Source organism: Haliotis cracherodii, unplaced genomic scaffold (genome assembly GCF_022045235.1).
Source record: "Haliotis cracherodii isolate W230 unplaced genomic scaffold, xgHalCrac1.p SCAF_9, whole genome shotgun sequence".
Lineage (NCBI taxonomy): Eukaryota > Metazoa > Mollusca > Gastropoda > Lepetellida > Haliotidae > Haliotis > Haliotis cracherodii.
The window spans coordinates 16,420,204-16,446,545 of record NW_027266343.1 but is presented as its reverse complement, the minus strand read 5'-3'; the positions used below and the strand labels follow the sequence as shown (position 1 = coordinate 16,446,545).

General features: G+C 41.4%; 3 protein-coding genes across 3 annotated transcripts; 2 read left to right on the top strand and 1 right to left on the bottom strand.

The window, feature by feature from the left end:
• Positions 1-4,966: 4,966 nt before the first annotated feature.
• LOC139451765 (uncharacterized protein in mobD 3'region-like) lies at positions 4,967-5,617 on the bottom strand. Its single transcript, XM_071233076.1, has one exon. The coding sequence runs from the start codon at positions 5,615-5,617 to the stop codon at positions 4,967-4,969; it is 651 nt and encodes a 216-aa protein (XP_071089177.1).
• A 10-nt stretch (positions 5,618-5,627) lies between these two features.
• LOC139451764 (GATA zinc finger domain-containing protein 4-like) lies at positions 5,628-6,140 on the top strand. Its single transcript, XM_071233074.1, has one exon. It carries the CDS (start codon positions 5,628-5,630, stop codon positions 6,138-6,140), a length of 513 nt encoding a protein of 170 aa, XP_071089175.1.
• Position 6,141: 1 nt separating this feature from the next.
• On the top strand, positions 6,142-7,353 carry LOC139451763 (GATA zinc finger domain-containing protein 4-like). The gene has a single exon (XM_071233073.1). It carries the CDS (start codon positions 6,142-6,144, stop codon positions 7,351-7,353), a length of 1,212 nt encoding a protein of 403 aa, XP_071089174.1.
• The last annotated feature ends 18,989 nt before the right edge of the window (positions 7,354-26,342 follow it).

Here is a 26,342-nt window from a genome sequence, read left to right as displayed (position 1 = left end):
ACACGCTTATAACGAACTGACGGATATAGCGAACTTATTTTTAGTCCCGGCCATTTGATGTATATATGCTGTATATATGCTTATAACGAACTACGGTTATTACGAACTAAAATTAGTGGTCCCTTTGAGTTCGTTATAACCGTAGTTTACTGTATGTCCATTTGTCCATGCAATTTCCATTGTTATTACCTATCAGTGCTAATTAACCCCTGCCTACCTTTTGTCCAATTGCCTATTACCAATCAGTGATAATTAGTATACTAATAAGTCGTGGCTTCCAGTTGCCCATCGCTATCACCTATCAGCGCTAATTTACTGTCAAGTGTTGGCTTCCGACTGTTCATTGCTAATCACGTATCAAGGCCACATTAACTGTTGGCTTCCCTTGTAAAGTTTCCACCTTTTGTTATCTTATACTTTTGTTGTTCTTGCGGGTTCATATATATGTTCTCTGCTTGAAGGAGTAAGTTTATTCTCCGGGGCGTTGTGTTCCTAATAATAAAGAAGTTGACATCCATAAATTCTCTTCCTTAGTATTGAGTGGTGTTGATAATGTAATGTTCGCGATCTGTCTAGAATAAATCCATACCCCAAAGACAGATAATCGGTATTCCCAGGCGCCTTGGCTCACTGACCCAGTCAGAGTCGTTAGTTACAAGTCCCTGTAACTACCACGGCACAAGGAGAAAGCTAAGGTGATGAAAGTGTCTAACGTCAATCTGTCTATTCTCTTTTGAGATTGAACTCCAGTTATTACCAATTAGGAGCGGTATTTACAATTGAGTGGAGAGGGTAGGCAGTCGTGTGTTGGGGTGGGGGGGAGAAAGCAAAAAGGAAAAAGTGGAATAGGGAGAAAATGAATGCGAGGAACAAGCAGCGAGTTGAGAAAGTATACCATGGATAGAGACAGAAGGATAAAGAGGGAGGGTGGAGACAATGAATGATAGGAGAAGGAGAGGAGAAAAGAGCGGAATAGGGAGAGAATGAAAGCGAGGAACAGGCAGAGAGTTGAGCAAGAATACCATGGATAGGGACAGAAGGATAAAGAGGGAGGGTGGAGACAATGGATGATAGGAGAAGGAGAGGAGAAAAAAGCGGAATAGAGAGAGAATGAAAGTGAGGAACAGGCAGAGAGTTGAGAAAGAATACCATGAATAGGGACAGAAGGATAAAGAGGGAGGGTGGAGACAATGGATGATAGGAGAAGGAGAGGAGAAAAAAGCGGAATAGAGAGAGAATGAAAGCGAGGAACAGGCAGAGAGTTGAGAAAGAATACCATGGATAGGGACAGAAGGATAAAGAGGGAGGGTGGAGACAATGGATGATAGGAGAAGGAGAGGAGAAAAAAGCGGAATAGGGAGAGAATGAAAGCGAGGAACAGGCAGAGAGTTGAGAGAGAATACCATGAATAGGGACAGAAGGATAAAGAGGGAGGGTGGAGACAATGGATAAGAGGAGAGGTAGAGGAAAAAAGAGCGGAATAGGGAGAGAATGAAAGCGAGGAACAAGCAGCGAGTTGAGAATGAATACCACGGATAGGGATAGAAGGATAAAGAGGGAGGGTGGAGACAATGGATGAGAGGAGAAGGAGAGAAGAAAAGAGGGAAAGCGAAACGGACACACAAGGGATCTCAATTCAAAAACCTGGTCCCATCTCAAAATCCTCCATACATGTTTTGTCCTATTAATTAAATGGTTGCAACTTTTATACTGGTTATCCCCTTCCAAACAATTGATGCTCTTAATATTGCATTATCAATATTATATAAAACATCAATGCAAAAGAAGAACCAGTCTAGATTATCCACCGAAACAGATTGCACTAAGCGAAAATGGCAAAATAGATATGGAAATTATATGAATGGACCACTCAATCAGGAATGACACCAGGTGTTCGCGAAAAACAATTCCCAAACCGATCCCCAGATCATACTGTGAAGGATGGTTGTCAGAAAAACTCTCTGCATTTAGTAATTTACTTATGACCTATTAGGCCCTAAATCACACATTATTTATTGCTATGCTTGCCGGCATTAAAAAAGAACTTTCTCATGAGCATCTTGTTCGATAAATCATACTGACACGTAAACATGAAACCAGTATTCATGTGGCGCCATTGTTTCAAGCAGTGGAGCATATAGCAGGAGGGCGCCAAGGCGAAGGACCTCTTGCCGACCTCTCTATATGGTTACGAGACAGTAAGATGTATTGCGCCATAAACGCCCTGCCCTGCTATCAGTCAGCAGTGACTGGGAACCCGCATTGTGTGAACCCGCGGCTCGGAGGGCAAATCAATGGCTGACACAACTTCACGCCATCGGTTCTCACCAGTCGTTCACGCCATCAGTTCTCATCATCAGTTCACTCGGTTATTTTGTTGTCATTATAAATATGGTTGTCACACCACGGAGGAATAATACATCCCATATATGGATTAAGAATTAATTTGTGAAATAAAGTTAAGGCTTATACTGATAAATAAATTAACAGTTTATGCACTCAAACCCATCCAAGTAGCTTCCACTAACTGTCACCTTTCCCACACTTCACACTCTAACATATACTTTCAAAATACTACGTAACGGTTATTCTACACTAGTGACAAATACACCAATACCACACTAGTACTCTACCTACTAAATATCTACTAATACATAAATACATCATTGCATCAACATCAGAACATGAACACATCACAACATCAATACATTAAAGCATCAATATTTCAATACATCAATACTTTAATACATCGATACAATGGTCACCATATTGTTATATCAGATTATACGGTAACAACTCAAATATAAATAAATAGAAAGTAAATATATAAGACACATTTCTGAAACAGATCTCATAATTGTAACTCTTTACTGGAAGTATTAGGCATTTGATAGTTTCAATTGTCATTACTGGTCGAATATACACTTTTACACAATAAACTTGTGATTTTTCCTTGAATATGTCCGATTGATAATGTCGAAACACAACAGTGATGTTTGATTTTGACATGTATGATAAATATCTCAAAAGGATCTCCAAGCAATCTAAAGGAGTTAAGCTTGATATTTGACAGACTTTTTCAAATAACAACACGCGGTGGTTTAGGCCATAATACCTGAAATTTTTGTGCAGTTCTTCGACAGAAAATAACTCCGTATAATCCAAACCTTCTTGTCTTATTTTTGTGTGTGATATTGATTCCAAATTATTTTCTACTCCCGAAATTAATTGGTTGGATGTTTGTTAAATTTAACCTAAAGCCAAGATGAATGTAACGTCAAACGAATAATAGGGGCAATCGCCCCAACGACATTAAGCTTCATTTCAGCGAGAGCGCCATTAAGGTGATTACAGCGACGGTGAAGCTCATTTACTCCACAAATACTTGTTGAAAGCTTGTGAAAAAATCCCCAAAACATATTACAAACCTCGTTGTCCACTGTGTATTAAACTTGCAAGTAGCTATGTAATCGACAAGCTATCACCACGTTCTGGACCAGAATAATCAATTCCTTGTAAGTGTCATTCGCAAAACACCAAGTGTTGCCATTGCGCGTCGAACTTTTCAAATGGCTTTTTTTCTGTGCATCAGAAGACGTTCTTGTCCTTCGAGGGAATTTCTGAAGTACGTACCGCGTCACCAAATGACATTACTGACACAATTACCTTCTCCTTGCACACCCTAACGAAATACTTTACGTCAACACAGTTACCTAAAAAAGAGACATAATGTCCTCTTATCGTGTCACCCTTTAGCAGTTAAAAGTCGAAAAAGGGATTGCTGCGAGAGGAATGTCAATATGTAGTGTCGTGCATTTTAGAGGGCATGGAGATGTGGATCCTACGACGAAACAAGTCTATTTTCTCTGTCTGCCCTCTAATGTTTCTGTAGTACATTGTATTTCTTAAAGGTCGCTGAAACTTAGTAAATCACTCACTCAACCACTCTGGGCGTAGAGATAATCCCGTGGCTTGGGTGTTTGCTCCCAAAAGATGTTGAAGGTTGATGAAGTCGCTCAATGATCTAATGACATTCCTTTTTTTCTGATGGTTTCTGATATAACAAAAACGTTGATAATCACGTTGTTACCATATGAAAAAAGCTGCTCAGAAGAGGCCTTTCCTTGAGCAGTCTCTTCCTATTCTAGTGAAACAAAAAGATATATATATTATTCTAAACGAGCTCCCGTGTAATACCAGTTTTATGAAACGAGTGAATAATTCTGGCATCTGACAAGCGAATTTAAAATAAAGATTTACCAGTCGTGTGTGAATAGGCAGACATCTACACGATCCACAGCCTACTCCATTTGTGTTTAACAGAATAATACTTCAAACATGTCGAAAGTTGATACCTATCAATTATCATACAGCCGCCCAACTTTAGAACTCAGGGATCGGTTCCACAAAACTATCGTAGCGCTAAAGTTATTGTAATTCTCATACTTAAACAAATACTTATGAAGACCCGAAGTGATGCAGGTCTTAGACGTTTACCACTTCGGTAAAACCCATGGATATGGTGCTGACAAACCTAGAAACATAATCGGGGCAAACCAGGATTTGAACCGAATAGGTTTCTGGCGTGCCAAAGGGACGCAACTCTGCAAAGTGAACTGTGGCGCCTGCAGCAAGTTTGAACGCACAACAAGACGCACTACGAGTTGGAATGTTTGCGACATTCTCGCATTCTCGCCGTATGACAAAGAGTACCATGTAAAAAAACACGGGAAATGCGAGATTTTGACCAAAGCCCTCGTTCTCGCGATTTCACATTCTCGCACTTCGGGCATATGTATCTTGTTTCCAAGGTAACTTAAAGGATCGCGAGAATGTCCCTCACAGTTTTGCATATGTGTGAGAATCTTGAATTAATATCAATTATGGATAATGGTGGGGGTGTACCAGTGGGCTAAGACACCTACATTTGCTGTGCAGATTTACGTCTCTTAGGTGTGCAAGGATCCTATGTGGATTCGAACAACACAGCACGGAACAACACAGCATGGAACAACACAGCACGGAACAACACAGCACGGAACAACATAGCATGGAACAACACAGCATGAAACAACACACCACGGAACAACACAGCACGGAACAACACAGCATGGAACAACACAGCATGGAACAACACAGCACGGAACAACATAGCATGGAACAACACAGCATGGAACAACACAGCACGGAACAACACAGCACCGAACAACACAGCACGGAACAACACAGCATTGAACAACACAGCACCGAACAACACAGCACGGAACAACACAGCATGGAACAACACAGCACGGAACAACACAGCACCGAACAACACAGCACCGAACAACACAGCATGGAACAACACAGCATGGAACAACACAGCACGGAACAACACAGCATGGAACAACACAGCACGGAACAACACAGCATGGAACAACATAGCACAGAACAACATAGCACGGAACAACACAGCACGGAACAACACAGCATGGAACAACACAGCATGGAACAACATAGCACAGAACAACACAGCATGGAACAACACAGCACAGAACAACACAGCATGGAACAACACAGCACGGAACAACATAGCACGGAACAACACAGCACCGAACAACACAGCACGGAACACCATAGCACAGAACATGGAACAGCACAGCATGGAACAACACAGCACGGAACAACACAGCACGGAACAACACAGCACGGAACAACACAGCACAGAACAACATAGCACCGAACAACATAGCACGGAACAACACAGCACGGAAAACACAGCACCGAACAACACAGCACGGAACAACACAGCACGGAACAACACAGCACGGAACAACATAGCACGGAACAACATAGCATGGAACAACACAGCACGGAACAACACAGCACAGAACAACATAGCATGGAACAACACAGCACGGAACAACATAGCACGGAACAACACAGCACGGAACAACACAGCACGGAACAACATAGCACAGAACATGGAACAGCACAGCATGGAACAACACAGCACGGAACAACACAGCACGGAACAACACAGCACGGAACAACACAGCACGGAACAACACAGCACGGAAAACACAGCACCGAACAACACAGCACGGAACAACACAGCACGGAAAACACAGCACCGAACAGCACAGCATGGAACAACATAGCATGGAACAACACAGCATGGAACAACATAGCACGGAACAACACAGCACGGAACAACACAGCACGGAACAACACAGCACCGAACAACACAGCACGGAACAACACAGCATGGAACAACACAGCACGGAACAACACAGCACCGAACAACACAGCACGGAACAACACAGCACCGAACAACACAGCATGGAACAACATAGCACGGAACAACACAGCACGGAACAACACAGCACGGAACAACACAGCACGGAAAACACAGCACCGAACAACACAGCATGGAACAACACAGCACCGAACAACACAGCACCGAACAACACAGCACCGAACAACACAGCATGGAACAACACAGCACGGAACAACATAGCACGGAACAACACAGCACCGAACAACACAGCATGGAACAACACAGCATGGAACAACATAGCACGGAACAACATAGCACGGAACAACACAGCACCGAACAACACAGCATGGAACAACATAGCATGGAACAACACAGCACGGAACAACACAGCATGGAACAACACAGCATTGAACAACACAGCACCGAACAACACAGCACCGAACAACACAGCACGGAACAACACAGCACGGAACAACACAGCACGGAACAACACAGCACCGAACAACACAGCACGGAACAACACAGCATGGAACAACACAGCACGGAACAACACAGCACGGAACAACATAGCACGGAACAACACAGCATGGAACAACACAGCATGGAACAACATAGCACGGAACAACACAGCATGGAACAACATAGCAGAGAACATGGAACAGCACAGCATGGAACAACACAGCACGGAACAACACAGCACCGAACAACACAGCACGGAACAACACAGCATGGAACAACACAGCACGGAACAACACAGCACCGAACAACACAGCACGGAACAACACAGCACCGAACAACACAGCACGGAACAACATAGCATGGAACAACACAGCACGGAACAACACAGCATGGAACAACACAGCACGGAACAACACAGCACCGAACAACACAGCATGGAACAACACAGCATGGAACAACACAGCACGGAACAACACAGCATGGAACAACACAGCACGGAACAACACACCACCGAACAACACAGCATGGAACAACACAGCATGGAACAACATAGCACGGAACAACACAGCACGGAACAACATAGCAGAGAACATGGAACAACACAGCACGGAACAACACAGCACGGAACAACATAGCAGAGAACATGGAACAACACAGCACCGAACAACACAGCACGGAAAACACAGCACCGAACAACACAGCACGGAACAACACAGCACGGAAAACACAGCACCGAACAACACAGCATGGAACAACACAGCACGGAACAACACAGCACCGAACAACACAGCACGGAACAACACAGCATGGAACAACATAGCACGGAACATGGAACAGCACAGCACGGAACTCGGAACAACACAGCATGGAACAACACAGCACGTAACAACACATCATGGAACAACACACCACCGAACAACACAGCACCGAACAACACAGCATGGAACAACATAGCACGGAACAACTTAGCACGGAACAACACAGCATGGAACAACACAGCATGGAACAACACACCACCGAACAACACAGCACCGAACAACACAGCATGGAACAACATAGCACGGAACATGGAACAGCACAGCACGGAACTCGGAACAGCACAGCATTGAACAACATAGCACGAACAACACAGGATGGAACAACACAGCATGGAACAATACGGCACGGAACAACATAGCACGAACAACAGCACTGAACAACACAACACGGAACAACACAACATGGAACTACACAGCACTGAACAACAGACGGGACAACACAGCATAGAACAACACAGCACAGAACAACACGGCACTGAACAACACGGCACTGAACAACACAGCATGGAACTACACAGCGTGGAACAACAAACGGAATCTTAATGATGTAGAGATTCAGTAGTATGTGACTGAAATACTGGACAGCGGATCGGACAGTCCGGCTAAAATATTATAGGCTACGGATTAACAGACAAGCTATACAACATTTAAAACACTGTGTTACCGTCCCTGCCCTCTGAGGGTGTGACCACGTTTACAGACAGTCTTGCCCGTTGCCAGGGAGATCAGACGCAGGAGATTCACATGTACTGGGGGAACTTCTGGGATGCAGAATACAAATGTCCAGTCAGCAATTTCATTTTTGGAAGGGACAGTTCAATTGCACAATTTATGAACTGAAGGCCAACGTTTGATGACGACTGAAAGAGCTGGATACCCCACGGTGGACAAAAGTACATTTTCACGACAATTGGGTGCAATACCTCTACAGTCAGCAAAGGCGGATCACTTATACAGTTAAAAGAGGTGTGAGTGTGTCATCTGTGCGACAACCACCCCTCCCCCACCGACCCCCACCCTCCACCCACCCCAATTAAATTTAAATCTAGGCAGGTACAAACTAAGCTGATAGTCTTTACCGCAAAAGATTCTTTTGGTAGAATTGATAAAAGTGGAAAAACTCCGAGTGTTGATATATTTGATATCAAAAGACACGAGGGTGAGATTTTATCTATCCTCCAATATCATTCTTCCAACTTTTTCCGTTTGTAGACAGTAATTAATAAAGCACTGTCTTAAGTGTAAAAAGTACTGCTAACAGCTTCATTAGCAGAGCCATTAGTGATGTCATTTGAGTGTGACGTCATGGTAACCAATGACGTCACAATGGTCTGCAGAGCATTGTGATGAAATTTTATTGCAGCGATATCTACAGTATAGATATCGCTTGATCTCACCCAAGCGATATCTCCTGTGGGAGCCAGTTTTGGATGATAAAAACAGTTAATCAAACCATGTGGTTGGTGTTATTTTCACGAGGGACAATTAACCACCAATTAACCTGACGTTGTCAGGTAATAGTTTTAACTCATACTGAGGACCAATGGATGTTATGGTAAGTGTCGTCCTATCCGCCACCGTCTCTCTACTCGTTTAGGTAGCTAGAGACAAGAGCCCAGTCAAACTGAAGGTTTAAGGACAGCGTGGGAGGTTTTAAGTATCCCTATTGTATTCAGTGATATTATTAAAAGAGATAAATGCATGGTAATACCGATTGATCTTTTTAACTATGCGTACGTCAAACCGAGCTAGAAATTATTCATAAATGTGTTTTTTCTTTGTTTTGATACTGCTAAATATGTTTGCGTGCATTTAAACAAGTTCAAAGTCTTATTTTAGTTGCACATGGGATATAAGGCCAATCAATAACTCGAATGTTTTACACAAGATTTGTTCTATACACGTTACATCGTTTTGGTGAAAAGTTTTGCAAATCAGACCGAAGTGAGCTATCATCGGCGTTAACGCGAAAATAATGTGGGGAATGCGCACAGGGATCAAGGCCTTCCTTCCATAAGAATCTGAATATATGTTAAATGATCCGATCCTTGACGTCATCCCTGAGAAGATAATCACAAAAGAAAACATTTTAAAATGTAGGTCACTGACCAAATCCGGGCTATTATCACCATGAACGATGTTGTTTAGTACGGTGCTTTCACATCAAACCGAGCCCACAAAACACCAGTTACTTCCTCAGCAGGATCAAACCGTTATGCCCCTGTGAACATCCGGGTTAAAATTGATCTTTATATAACTGGAATATTCCTGAATGCCGGGATCAACAACAAACAAACCAAATTTTGTATATGTTTTTATGTATTTGAGGATATCGCCTTTACAATAACAGCGAAAACACATTTCTAAAATCATAAGAAATATCTTCTAAATAAAAGCTACGAAACCCTTTATATAGCCACAAGAAATCTCTGCAAAAAACATTTTACGTTCCAATTATATAGCATTAAATCTCTTTTATAAAATATTGTTCGTGTTTTCAAAAATTTCATCGATTTGGTTCAGAAAATATTTAAGCAGTGCTGTGTTGCACGAAATCTGTTTCATACAGTTACACGATATAAATATCCCGGAATCCCATGAGGGAGCCTGGTTGGAGGACAAGAGACTATCGTGAACGATTCCAACAGATGTCTTTTTTCAATGTTGATAACCTGTACCCTTTGAGATCCAAACACATTCAATAATCATGCAGAGGTATGGCATTGGCGAATTAATTTATAATCTAATTATTCATTCAAAGTTTGGGATCACCAAGACACAGTGATAATTCACTGGGCTAGTCATGAATGCCCTGGGGCGGTCGGGTAACCTAGTGGTTTATGTGTTCGCTCATCACGCCAAAGACCCGGGTTCGAATCCCAACATGGGTACAATGTGTGAAGTCCATTTCTGGAGTCTCCCGTCGTGATATTGCTTGAATATTGCTAAAAGCGGTGTAAAACCAAACTCACTCACCAATGAATGCCTTGAGCAAGATTAATTCGTTATGAGTGAGTATTGTTTTACGCCGCTTTTAGCAACTTTCCAGCAATATCACGACGGGGGACACCAGAAATGGCCTTCACACATTGTATCCATGTTGGGAATCGAACCCGGGTCTTTGGCGTGATGATCGAACGGTGAAACCACTAGGCTACCTGACCGCCCCAATTCGTTATGATGTTACGAATAGACCCAAAATCGTAAGAAGGTGTATGTATGTCAGGATATCGGCAGGCACTCTTAATGGCACTATTAATCTCTATTGCCAATATCATTTCTCTTTGTTGGACCTTCATATTTTAGAGTAGTTTGATAAATATATTAGCCGTGGTTGGTTGACCAGATTTTGCTTTTAATGATATATGACCAAGACTGACATATTTAGGAGTTTGAATCAATAACCCCTTCGGAAATAAACATATTGCATATTTTGCAACAGGTTTGTCTTTTTCACATTTTGTTGTGGTTTTAGGCGAAATTGATTGGAAGTAATAATTTATTCTACCCCTCAGAATTCTTCTAATAAAAGTTGCAAACAATGGTAAATATCACAACAAATATTGTTATCGATTTTTGAAAGTTATCGCTCTTGAATCTCTAAAAAATGCACTTGTCTATGAATTATTCACGAATGAACAGAGATTGTTTCAGGACAAACACTCCCCAGGGAAAGAATAGATGATTATATGATTAACTTGTTTTTCCTCCAGCGCGACGCTCTTTAGTAAAGATACATCATATTTTTGTTACATGTTGAATAATTCTCAGGCATTACTGGCGATGTGGCTCCGTTTGGGATTCCGTGGTTCTCTGATACATCATGGCTGACGTTAACAACTGCTGCAACGGTGACCAGTTGTCAAATCGCATAATCAGGTTGACGGTAATTGAGCGCCATGCCCACCGAACTATTAAGTGATTGGATTTGTTTGTTTGTTGTTTAACTCCGCACTCAGCATTATTCCAGCTATATTGTATATGATGGCGGTCTGTAAATAATTGGACCACCTCCGTGGTCTAGTGGTAGAGCGTCCGCCCGAAGAAGGTCGGGGTTCGATCCCCAGTCGCGGCATACCAAAAGACGTTAAAAGATGGTACTTGTTGCTACCCTGTCTGGCGATCGGCATTAAAGGGGTAAAACAGAGCTGGTCGGCTCGGAGTCAGTATTCTGTGTCTGAGTGGGGTATTCATGTAAAACTGCGGCATGATATCTCAGTGAGCTAGCACTATTAATCGGCATCAGTCCGGATAAGTACAAGCAGCCACACAAACACACACGTACATGCACGTCGCTGTATGAGTGCAATAATCTTGGACGCGACGTTAAACCCCATTTCACCCTCTGTAAATAATTGATTCTAGAGCAGACGATCTTAAGATGAATATCATGGTTTGTTTGTTGTTTAACATAGCAACGCCACACTCAGCCATATTCCAGTTGTATGAATGTTATCCGTAAATAATGGAGACTGGACCAGACAATCCAGTGAATTGACCTGATGAGCATCGGTCTACAAGGTTTGGATACGATAACATGCATTAACCAAGTGGGCGAGCCTGACCACCCAGTCGTCTAAGGCGTCTAAGGCGCTATGCAGAGTCTCTTGGACACGCCAGAAACCCATGATTGTGGGTTCGAATCCCGGCTCGCCCCGATTTTGTTTCTAGGTTTGTCAGCACCATACCCGTGCTCGTGGGTTTCACCGAAGTGGTAAATGTCTGAGACCTGCATCACTTCGGGCTTTCCTCCCACATTAAGCTAACAGGCCGTGACATAACTTGAATACTGTTAAAAGCGGCGTTAAACCCAACTCACTCACTCACTATATTTCAGAACGATGGTGTGACTTACAAAGAGAAGAGTCCCCACCTCACACCGATGGTCTGGGTTTGGGTGAAATGAATGACGAACGTTGCCTAATTTATTAAGAGCAGCTTGTTATATTGTCACCATATTTCTCATGTTTCTATCTAATTTATAGTTTCCGTAGCGATAAATCTCCCCCAGAATCACGGAAAGACAAATGTGAATGTTATTCAGATTTAATGCCAGCGAAAAATTAATTTCATTTTCTCATGTCGGGGAGACATTTGAATTTCCCTTTAATATGACAAATATTATTGAATAAAAACATGATTGAGTATTTTTCCGACTGGAAAAAAGAATGCGTGTGGGTTGCGTTACATGTGATGTATAATGCAGCTTAAACTACATCTATCATCACTGAGCAAAACCGCCGCTGTGGTCTAATGGTGGCTGCTTGTACTGGTCTGGACTGATGCCGATTTATAGTGCTAGCTCACTGAGATACCATGCCGCAGTTGAACATGAATACCCCACTCAGACACAGTAAACTGACTCCGAGCCGACCAGTCCTTATTTTAGCCCCTTAATGCCGAGCGCCAGACAGGGTAACAACAAGTGCCATCTTTCAACGTCTTTTGGTATGACGCGGCCGGGGATCGAACCTTCCGGGCGGACGCTCTACCAATAGACCACGGAGGCGGTCGTATCACAGGTAATTATACCCCCGTTTACGAAGAAAATCGGGTGTATATAGCAGTCCGTCCGTCCTTCCGTCCGAGCTTTTGTACGGCCCATAACTTTTTAACTATGCACCCAAGCTTCACCAAACGTGCCACACACATTGACCACAATGAGTACTTGTGCCTTTTGCTAGTTTGAAGATTTTGAATTTTGTAATTTCAGCCGTTTCCATGGAAACATTAGAAACTTAAACTTTTAGGGTGGGTGTTTTGTACGGCCTATATCTTTTTAACTATGCACCCAAGCTTCACCAAACTTTCTACACACATTAACCACAATGAGTACTTGTGCCTTTTGCTAGTTTGAAGATTCTGAATTTTGTAATTTCAGCCGTTTCCATGGAAACATTAGAAACTTAAACTTTCTTTGTACGGCCCATATCTTTTTTACCATGCACCCAAGCTTCACCAAACGTGCTACACCCATTAACCACAATGAGTACTTGTGCCTTTTGCTAGTTTGAAGATTATCAATTTTTAAATTTTTGCCGTTTCCATGGACACATTAAGAAACATGAAGAATGTACCTTGTGCTAAGCATTAATTATCCCACACTAGATTGAAATATATTTGCAAAAACTTGTGTTCATTTCAAACATAATGTATCCTTATGGGGTTACAAAGGAAAGGGCAGTTCCTCTGACTTAAAGCAACAGGTATATTTCATTAATTAACTAACTATTTACTATTTGTTGTTGACCAGCAGGGATAACGGGGGTATGTGAGCTTTGCTCACTTCTTTCTTATTCTTTCTGTGAATGCACACAACGCTGTACAATTCCTGAATGTTATGGACCAACTCTGTGGAGGCACTGGTACAGGTGGACCCGTTAGGTGGGTGGGTGGGAGGCGGGGGTAGATCCACCCGGTAAACCCTCCTCTTGATCCGCGTATACTGATATTTCATATAAGTTCTTTTGGCAACTTCTTTCAACACATTAAAACATATTCCTTCATTACTATTTGATAGTGTTTCATTAACACATGCTTATGATATTTTGCATAGTCGGATTTGTGCAATGGACTTTCAGTAGAGATTTATTTATTATGTTTATGTCGCCTATATTGACCTGCTTATAATTCCTTTGATAGGGCACTGAGTTAAACCTATTTAATCCGGACGATAGTGATCGTGGTCTATCGTCCGGTTTAGCAAATGTCCGCTTTAACGACGTTTTGGAATGCATCAATGTGTATTGTAATTCTATAGTCGTTCCTGACAGTAATTGTCAGTAATGCGTCCACTATAACGATTTTTACACTGTGGTGAGTTTATTCCAGGGAATAAAAACTCTGATTCACAAAGTTCAACTGGCCCTTGAAATAATAGCAAGTATCCACGATCGTGGTATAAACGTATATCAAAGGCCCGGTAGTTGATTGCACTCAATAGCAAAGAGGCCGTACAGATCAGGTTACCGAATAGCGGCCATAACACAGCTTTGTTCCAAAGAGATCTTTAATATTTATGGATTTAAAAGCATGCCTTCTTGTTCACGTCACTGCAATAACAATAAAATGAACTCTTTGAAATAATCCAATACATTCACTTTTGTATTTACGCGAACGTCATAGAAATTCAAGAACCATATTTCATCTATTAGACAACAAAACAATTTCCTATTTACATACCATACAAGCTCACTTCAAAATGGAAAAGGAAGCCTGTCTAATTCTTTGATGTGAGACCGAGTTCTTTGATATAAAAGATCGGGAAAATGGCAAATTTGGCATGTGTATTCATCTGAGAAAAAGGATGCATTTCCATTGAAACAAATGAAAGACGATGGAATACTATCACGGCCCTCGTCAGATTAACTGAACGGGATTGCTTGACATTGTCAGAAGACGTTCCTCTGACGCAGAACCGTGATAAAATTAAAATGCTCATATCGGGAGATTGAATCAGAGGATCGATGGGAACGTTCAAACATAGAGGATCATTACAGTGTTGGTCAGTTGTTGGTTATGTCGGTGTCTGGGCGAAGAAGGGCGACCAGTGGTCATTCCGGTCTGGCTGGAGCTGGTGGAGTTGACAGTGTGATTAATTAAAGATCCCATCCAGGGTCTCGGGGGTAGAGATCAGTTAATAAACATCGTCAATGGCAGAGGAATCAGCTTGGCGCAGGACCATACTTGTTTACAGAGATATGGCGCCCACATGGCGAATACGAACGTTTGATGCCATAACAATCATTGAAACTGAATTCTGTTTTTTAAGATTCTTACGGTCATGTATAGCCCAATTGTAACCAAACCTTCCCAAATTAATATTCCCAAGCTCACGTTCAAGTCGTTCATTTAAATATATTGAGCTTTCAGAAGAAGTTTGTGGCATTAAGCTTAAAAAGCATTTGGATCTCCAGCAATACAAAGTATTAACGTCAGCTTTACATTATAAAAAGAAATACATAATTACAAAATCCAAAAGTATCATTAAACTCCAAAAGCATTATGATTTAAATCGATACAACATAACAAAATGGTATGTTTACAACAAGAAACTTCTACATATCAGACATAATTGTAAATATGTTTGTTCAACTGCGAGTGATTTATCAATAATTTGGGAAATATTCATCTATGGCATCATAAGGCTCTTTCCAAAGAACGTTATAACGGACTGTAAACAGAAATTATCAGAAGAAAAGGAACATAAATGTTTTCAGGGAAAAGAGGTAATTCTGTGTTTCAGTATTTGTAACTATGACATTTTTCACTTTTACAAGTTTTGCGAATTTATAATAAGCTAAAATTGTAGACTAGTATGAATAGTAGTGGTATTAGTATATTAGGCTTTGTTAAACAAAAGCTTACCTATAGTGTTCAAAGCACGATATCATTTAGTTTATTGGCCTTTGACTCATGTTCATAATATTCCGGTCGAGAATTGAACCCCGGATTTGATATTTCTTCAGCAACAACAAAACCATATATATATATTTTTTTATTAAAACCTTAATAAATGTTTAAGAAAAAACAACCTACAGCAATGTAATTTTTGTGGCAGACAATTCATTTTCTTTTTATCAACAGCCTAAAGCATAATTATCTATTTCAAAATATTTCTGGGACAGATCATCAAATGGTCGGTTCTAGGAGGATAATTTATTGAAAAAAGTCTTCAGGTGAGGTCAGGTGAGGTGATGTGAAATTAGGTTGAACGTCGGGCCTAAGATTATTGCACTTATATAGCGACGAACATGCACATGTCTGTTTGGCTGCTTGTACTAGTGCCGATTTAATAGTGCAAAAACACTGAGATACCATGCTGCAGTTTAACATGAATACCCTACTCAGACCCAGTATACTGACTCCGACCAGTCCTTGTTTTAGACTTTTAGTATGACGCGGGCGGCTATCGAACCCCGGACCTTCCGGTCTCCAGGCGAACGCTTTACCACTAGACCACGAAGATGGTCCTGTAAAAAGGTCTTCAGGCACTGTGACTATCCATCGTAACCCCACGGCCTCGGCTTTGCACATATGATCAGTCACTGCTTTGTTTGCTTAGATTATTTTCAAACTGATATAATATCTTTGGAGTATTTCTGACTGACGCATAAAAACAACAAATATACAAACAAACAAAAATAGTATCCTTGAATATGGCGGTGTTGGTCAGGGACGGTTCTGACGCATCTAATATGTTAAACGCTGTCACAGACGAAAATTAAATACAATTCACTGACAAATATTAACCGGAAGCATCTTGCATCTTCCGATTAAGAATAAATAAAAGCGACAATCCATTTCCATTATCTTAATATATTCTATGTTATAAAAGCAGGGTTTATAGTCCGATTCCGACTCTATCATAAGCTTGTGTTTGTGAATCCCTATCAATTAGTGACTAAACCAGGTATTGGCGAAAAGCTGAGCGTAGCCTTTCCTAAGAGTGGCACCCATTACAAACACATGCAAATGCAAGTAAATTATTCACCTGTAAAATACGGGCACATATGGTACAAGTTGAATTAGAGTATTGTTTACATCATTTTGGTCACTGATGCGTCAAATTTGTAAATGTCACACATATCTACCATAAACGTTTTCAAAGTTTTGCTACGACCTTGAATAGTGTATTCCAAAGCAACGTTTACGTCAAAGTTCTGCGACAGATTGATGTGAAATAATCTGCCTGGCAATTATTATCTGTGGCTTAATACTGATCTCCAATAGAAACTGCATCTTCCTGATTGCCCGTGTGATGAAATCCGACATCCCGCAGAGATATCATCGACGCCAATCAACGTCACCAACAATTACAGCATATTACAGTTGCCATAAATCTTTGTCATAATAGGACGTTCGAAACACGGGGAGTAATTTGTCTCGACGTGTACGCAGCTTTCGTTTATCTGGTCACCAAATTGAAGACACCCATAGGTCTAGTGAGGTAAATATCAGCGTGGCTTCGTGCTCAGCTTTCGTTCCTTATAATAGACCGTAACGGCGTGATTGGTTAAAATGACCCGGTGGAGATTGGCCCTGAAGTCATAGACATATCCCGTTGTCCAAATGAAGGATAAACTGTTAGTCGTTATTGACTGGCCTCGCATCGTCTGGATGAGGGTCTCGATTGACATAGATTTGTCTCGAAGCACAGTCTGTTGTAAATATACTCTGTCTGGATTTTCTCTGTTTATCATATATTGACCGCTTAACTATTTACCGATGTTTCTGAAAAGAACATTCCTGATGGCCATCGAGAAGACTTGGTTTCTTGGACACCATTGACATGAATGTGATCAGGAGTTGTCGTATATCAGCATTTGTATTGTCCGTATTGTTTCAACTACATGTGAGTTTCCTGAGTGAGTGAGTGAGTGAGTGAGTGAGTGAGATTCCTAAGTGAGATTCCTTCCTTCCTTCCTTCCTGAGTGAGTGAGTGGGTGGTGTGCGAATGAGTGAGGCGGCGCCCAGTCAAGACGATCTGATCTATTTTGTAACAAAAGGGGTCTCACCTCGAGAAATGCATCAAATCACTTGAGCACCATTATTAAAAGCATGGAAAGATCTGTCTCGGTACCAATGCTTTACCAATCCTGCAGTCGACTGAAACCTGCAAGTTGACAACCATGTTGTTTACAAACCCACTTACACAAAACGATCTTAGCGCTAAGACTATCGTTAGCCATTGTTAAAGTATGGGAGTTAATATCATCTTAGCGCTAAGATCGCTTTGTGCAAGTGGGCCTAGATGTCGAGTTCGTTACGCAATTTTGATTGGACTTTGCATAGATCCAGGTTCGACTACGGAACGGGCTCTTCATAATGATGTTATAACAACCCCGTCCCCCTCCATCGATTCATTGTCTCAAGATGTGCAATACAAACATACTTTCTTAAATGGAACAAATGTAAGACACATTGATGCTGCAACAACGAGATGAACGACTGAGTCTGTTAGTGTCAGGAACGTCGTTTTTGTTCTGGAAGAGTCTATTTCAAGGGATGGGAACGGGTTTATTCGATGGTGATATGTTTGATAAGGTAATCGAAGTTGTGTTTGGAACTAAAATTTGCAGTGTTTCGGCGACTTTTTTCAGCCTGATAACCCTTTTGTTGGCCAAATTCACTTTCCACGTCCGATACGTGCATATTTTCTTTTGCCAAGTAGTGTATTTTCAGTCTCACACGGTGATATTATGGATCAGAATACACTAGGCATAGAACATTTCAAGTTGGATCAAACATTTTCAATGAATAATTGAAATTTGATCTTCCTTGTCAAATAATACGGTTTTTGCATGTCCTGACCCGTGGGCCAGATGCCCCATGACAATAGACATGTAACTGACCAGACAGTTGATGTATCACTTGTTCATTTTACATTTTTATTGTCTGCGGAATATGGCATGAAATGAGTTTAAAAAATATTTGTTTTTGCTGAAAAGCATTGTAATTTGACGGATTGGAGTTTTGGTTGTTGAATTCGTCCCAGTTCAAGAAGCAAGCTATTGTCCTGTTCTAGAAGGGTTTTTTTTTATTCGGCGCCTCAAATGGGTCATTTCTCAAAGGCGCTACAATTACCCGTACAAGGATGCGCCCCTTCAAAGTGTCAGAGACTTTCATAATGGAAGGTTATATTCCTATATTCCCCCTTCTTTTCCTCTAGGTTTGTCAGCATTGTGCTCGTTGGTTCAACAAAGTGGTAACCGTCCAAGACCTGCATCATTTCGTGTTTTCCTCTCTCACTCATTAACCTTTCACGCCATCCCCACTGCAGTGTCATGATGCAACATCATGACGGAAGAATAAAAATAGCCTACATGTATGCTAGATACCAAAATTAATTGGAAAATATAAAAATGCACAAAACATGAATTTGTTATGATGTTAGAAAGCTATCAATCCAATCTTCAGGATTACACCCTTAATCTTCTCCTATATTCAACGCAAAGATTGCAATCTGCAGCGTGGGTCCTTAAGTGTCAAATTAATGTTCGTGAGCAAGGCGGGAACTAGGTGTAAACTGCCAGAATTCTCAAGTACGCTGCTTGAGCGATGTTCTTTGTGAAATTACTGCCGCTTTGCCCAACTTCATGAAGCATTACAAGTCAACTGATACCAGCTGTCTACAACTCGTTTGTTAAGAACGTCACTTCTCAGCGGAGGTCGGTCATGGGGGCGACGGTTGCCACTGATGAGGCAGCATATTCTCACCTTTTCGCAAACTATTTAACTGGTGTCATCCCTAATTGATAGTGATTCATAAACACATCCTCATGATCTAGTCGGAATCGTACAGTGCACTCTACCTTTCTCATGAATATGGAAATATGTTTGCTGCTTATATTTAATTATCATGATTATAATCATGATCATGATTATTATTATTATTAAGAATCTTACTTGAGACGCATAACGCAAAACACATCGGTTATTTTTCTTTGATGCTTTCATTTCATTCAGTAGACTTTGCCCAATTTAATGAATTTATCAGGTTTGATTTGAGGTTTAGAAGTTAGATTTGACAACTGTTAATTGACAAAAATGTAAAAGGTTTTTTTAAAATATGAATACTAAAATACAGACACTTCATATTGTCGAATGTGAACTTTTAAAGACGGCGGTATTGGAGCATACTGGCACCATGAGGTTCCACAAAATTTTAATAATTCAAATTCAAATTCAAATTCAAATTAAATTATTTAACCCCTGTTCACAGGTCTCAGTTAACTAGCGTCCATTTCCCTGTGTTTCCGTTTTGTTTTACGCTGCAATATTCGAGCTAGATCACGTGTAATAATCGAGCAATAAAGTAGTGGTTGATATTATGATCAACGGGGTAAGTTGACACACACTCAACCAGGTCAACGAGTCTGACCAGCCCGTCCATTTTAGGTAATGACTCGCCTCGTACGACAAGCATATATGTTGATGGGGACCGACACTAAACAGGAATCCCGAAAGGGAACGTGTAACGTGTTAGTGTTAACATAGTCAAGGTAGGCTACTCCGCTCTACGCGATATAGTAGGAGTCATTCGCTAAAGTCCATAACGGTCTTCCATTTGATGAGTGAGTTGGCGATTTTTTTAGCGAAACTCTGGGTGCCTATGGTAACCAGGGTCGCACGATGAAAACATCTTACTGAAGTACCAATCTTATCGCAACAAACAATGGCAGCACCCGTTGTTAACTAACAGATACCTATAACAGGTAGAAATAAGGCGACCGTGCTTCTGACAACTTAAAAAAGAAGGTGCTCACCTTCAGCTACCACGTTGCATGCCGTAGATGAGGCCATGGACACCTGTTTCACGAAAAGTGGGTGTCATTATAACAGTCGCTTCTATTTAAGTTGGTCGCATTTCCCTTTATTTTTGTTCCTTGTGACAGAGATACCACCATGCAGATACCAAAGAGAACAACCATTAATGTCTTACGACTCGATGTTTGTGTTGGAGATTTTTCAACCATTGCCTCAAGACACACACTTATCTTCTTTGGAAAGAGGAGGCAAACTTCAGATCAAAAACATATTCGTTTTTAGAACATCCAGTGAACTGTTATGTCGTTTTGTAACACCTGAGGCCAAAATATATTTTTGCAAATATGTTTCTGGAATAAGTGATTGTTTTTCAAGAAAATCCTAGGCCCATTGTCCTCTCTTTGCGATCGACAATCTTAATATATCTGGAGATGTCATAAACTTACAGAGGTTGCTATGACAGATTTAACAACCACCATCCTTAAACAACAAGGGAGTTGTATTTAATTATGCGGGGTACAAATATGCTTTAAAAACTACTGTTGATGCCAAATTGACCACGGCTTTCAATGCATATAGAGATGTTGACCACCTCTGAAGTACTTCGTATTTGTATATCAAGCTCCGGGTGTTCGGCAAACCTTTTCTCATGCATCACAAATAATTTCTTTTCATCTGCCTCTTGGCATCATTGGGAGTTGTTAGCTGATTTGCACCGCCTCCGTGGTCTAGTGGTAGAGCGTCCGCCCGGAGAGCGGAAGGTCCGGGGTTCGATCCCCGGCCGCGTCATACCAAAAGACGTTAAAAGATGGTACTTGTTGTTACCCTGTCTGGCGATCGGCATTGAGGGGCTAAAACAAGGACTGGTCGGCTCAGAGTCAGTATACTGTGTCTGAGTAGGGTATTCATATTAAACTGCGGCATGGTATCTCAGTGAGCTAGCACTATAAATCGGCATCAGTCCGGACTAGTACAAGCAGCCACACACACACACACGTGCATGCACGTCGCTGATTGTACCACGCCCAGGAAGACGTGTTATTAACGCTATAACGATGTGCTAAGTAAATACTGTTAAACACATAAATTTGTATTAACGCCGCTTTTAACAATATTTCAGTTATATCACGGCATGTCTGAGCCATGTGGGCTTTCAGAGTTTCAATGTTTCTTGTAAGAGACGACTGAGAGGATCAGATTCTGGGGGGAGGATGCTCATGTTTGGTACAAAGTGTCAAGCCCATTCATGGTGTACCGCATTGATACTGTTAGGGTGCAGCCGAACCTGGCGTCACTTACTCATACGAGAATCTTAATGTCACTGGAGATATCTTATAGCTACCGATTTGGCCATGTCACCTGTCAGGTAACTCAGTAATATTCAAGCTATATGACGGCGGGCTGTAAACAATCGAGTCTGGACCTGACAATCCAGTGATTGATATCATGAGGATCGATCGATAATTTGGGATGCGATGACATGCATCAACCAATTAAGGGAGCCTGACCCCCGATCCCGTTAGTCACCTCTTACGACAAGCATAGTCGCCATATACGGCACGCATTGGGTGCTGAAGATCTATTCTACCCCGGATCTCCATATGGACACATCCCTAAACAACACGGGGTTGGACATATGCGTAAACAATATGTTTTATAAACTGTTGACCACCTCTGATGTACGTACTTCGCAATTATCGGCGATCATTGTTTCCATGCATCACAGTTCATTATTTTTTCATCTTTCTCTTGGGAGACATGTTAATATATGTGATAAGTATACAAGGCGAATTGGCAGTGGGTTGCTGGGAGACGCCCCCCTGGGAGACGTGCTGTTAACGATGTAACGATGGCCCCACAGGGAGTCGTGCTGTTAACGATGTAACGATGTTCTAAGTAAATACTGTTCAAATAATGGGTTTGTATTAACACCGCTTTATTTCGGGTATATCACGGCATTTGGGACCCATGTGGGATTTCAAGTTTAAACTAGGTCCCAGCAACCAATGTTGTTTGTAAGAGACGACTAATCGGATCCGATTCTGTGGTGACTTGATCAAACGTGCCCCGTCGGTGCAGGATCGACGTTTGTCTGTTCCAGACTCGATCATTTACAGGGCTCCGTGATAAAGTGGAAAAAACTATGGCTTTAACATACACAAAATACACACCTAAGTTATAATGGGAAAGCCTGAAGTGATACAGTTTTAGACAAATCGTTGAACACGGTGAAACTCACGGGACGCTGTATGGTGATGACAGACAGAGATCATATCCCTGCAGAAACCATGATCAAAACCAGTTATCATTATGCCACGAGCTTCGGATGAGGTTTCACCAATTCGCTCACCTTGATACTCGTGAGGGGCGGTCGGGTAGCCTAGTGGTTAAAGCGTTCGCTCGTCACGCCGAAGAACGGGTTCGATTCCCGACATGGGTACAATGTGTGAAGCCCATTTCTGGTGTCCCCCGCCGTGATATTGCTGGAATATTGCTTAAAGCGGCGTAAAACCATCCTCACTCACTCACTTGATACTCGTGATGCTATACAGGATTATTTTGCTGCGTTAATAAACCTCTCTCTGGCTTTGTGTTGACCTTGTTTTCAAACTACATGTATCTAACACCTTTCACGTAACATCATGTGTGGTGTGTTTGCATGTTACGACTGTATAATGAGAGAGTAACACACGAGGGGGGTCGGGCTGGAAATTGGGTGACAATGGGACGAGCTGACCTCAAGGAAATGAGGTCATGTCCTTCAACGATGTATTGCGTCGAGTGCAGTGCACTGGCCTTAGACCCGTGAAGATCCGGGATAGAATAGGTCTTCAGCAACCCATGCTTGCCCTAAAAGGTGATTATGCTTGTCGTAAAAGGGGACTAACGGGATCGGGTTGTCAGCCTCGCTGACTTGGTTGATGCATGTCATCGATCCCAATTGCGTGGCTCGATGCTCACGATATTAATCACTGGATTGTCTGGTCCAGACTCGATTATTTACAGACCGCCGTCATATAGCTGGAATATTGCTGAGTGCGGCGTTAAACAACAAACCAACCAACCAATCCACTGGCCTTGGAAGTTTAATGTGACGAGTATGCGCAAAGCTTATAAGAATTATTTTGAATGACTTATCATGACGCGCAGGATCTACAATGACATTTCCCCCTTTATAGCCTAATGTATATTCGTACTGTGTTTGAGCGTGCGAGATCCGTGTACTTATACACATCTCATAACTACTACTCTTGTTTCTCTCCTGCAATGACCCTTACCTTGAAGGGTTCGAACCAAGAACATACAACTCCACAGTCAAGCGCGCTGTCCACTACCCCCCGTCCAGATGAATATCATATTATAGACCTGTGGAGAATCGCCTTGGTTAAAGCCGAAACAATCAGCAATTTCCCAAAACGAGAAAACAATGAAAATATATTCAGAGGTGTAAACGTCATCAGAAACGTCATCGTGTACGAGAGCTAAATATATATTAGTTTAAAATCATTAGAGTGAGTATGGTTTTACGCCGCTTTTAGCAATACTCCAGAATATCACGGCGGGGGACACCAGAAATGGGCTTCACACATTGTACCCATGGCGGGAATCGAACCCAGGTCTTCGGCATGACGAGCGAACGCTTTAACCACTAGGCTACCCGACCGCCCTTAAAATTATCAGAAGAGTCCAGGGGTCAATAAACTCAAAAACGGTTATCCAATAATTAACAACAACAACAACCGCTTGACCAAATAGCTTGATCAAGGTTCCTGCTCGCGTCAAAGATTTATTTGGTCATATTTCGGAGGTCTTGTTATAACGGAAAAATACTACGACAGGTAAAGAAAATTATACGATAATTTTCCGAAAATATGGGTAAGAGTTTACTAAATAATGAAATATAGCGATCCAGTTCCAATCCCAAACAAATCAACTTTTATTCGATACATACTCTGTTTACAAGTGCAATGGCGAGAACGTAGACTGGTTTCAAAACTGTAAACAACATGTTGAGTATACAATGTATATGGAAAAGAATAAACAGCCTTTGTCGACATCAAAGGTCGAACTGAGACAGGCTGTTTAGACACAGTGTATAGCTTATAAACATTCACAAGGTACAGGTGCAAAGTGTTTATCTACAGGTTGCCTTGAAGGTGAATTGTCAAGGTTGATGAAGAAATCGAGGGAAATCTCGTACCCTTTGCGTGACCTGGCGAGATGTAGATAAAAAGTAAATAGTTCACTTAATGGTGGCACGTCTCTGAAGACCAGGTGATAGTCGCAGAGACATGGGCAGGTGTTCTTTTCATTTTCACAATTGTAAACACCTTGTTAGTTATCACTGGATGTTCCTTGTTAAAAGCTAAACTATGATTCACTGTTTATTCTGAAACGAATGGAAAAGTGTGCTGCAAGTAAATTGGTTAAAAAACGTTGTGAAATAGCATTGAAAATGGCGTGTTGTGGAAAATTAGTGATAGCATTTGTGCTCTTCGATCCGCACTTTCAAAAACTATTTCACCTGCAGATCTGAAAAAAACATACTATATGTTTATCACCTAATTAACCTGATACAATGGATCTAAGAAAATATACAATTATCCCAGGGATGACCCTCAGGTGTTTCGTTTGAGGTCATCATCTCGTTTTACAAAAATATATGTTTCGTTTTTGATGAATTAATTAAGTACACGTTTTTAAATGTAAGTGACTAAGTAAGATATTATTGAGTTTAAATATGCATTATTATATCTTAGAATTTGTAGCTAGTGAAGATAATTAAGTAGGCGTTTCTAACTAGTCAACTGTAGTCCCAAGTGGCATTTAAACAGCCAGATTAATTTTGATTATTAGCTTGGTTGGTTGGTTTGTTGTTTAACGCCGCACTCAGCAATATTCCAGCTATATAACGGCGGTCTGTAAATAATCTAGTCTGGACCAGACAATCCAGTGATTAATATCATGAGCATCGATCCACACAATTGGGATCGATGACATGGATCAATCAAGTCAGCGAGCCTGACCACCCGATCCCGTTAGTCGCCTTTTACGACAAGCATAGTCACCTTTTAGGGCAAGCATGGGTTCTACCTATTCTACCCCGGAATCTTTAGCAGTATGAATGACCAAAGTTTTCAAATGGTATAATTGCCAATTGCATTACCACCTCAAGAAGTTTTCCAAGTTGGGATGCTTGGAAAAGGGATTGTTTTATTTTTCGCCGAACGTATACTGATGGAAACGAATAAGGGAACAATGAAAGATATAGGGAAATAAGCTTTACTGTCAGTACATACACGTTCAACATGTCGGAATTAAATATTGAGATGAGCTGTGTGCATTGTTTCCAACGTGTATTTGGGAGACAAGGCTGGACACCCATGATAGCATATCATTTTACTGTGTCGAAAACCAGGTGTTCCTTATTCATTTCCATCAGTATCTGTTATTAAAGAAATTATATTTTGTTCTGAACAAATTTGCAACAAACGGGAATGGACCATCACAGAGGGCGACAACTCTTGGAAGCCAGT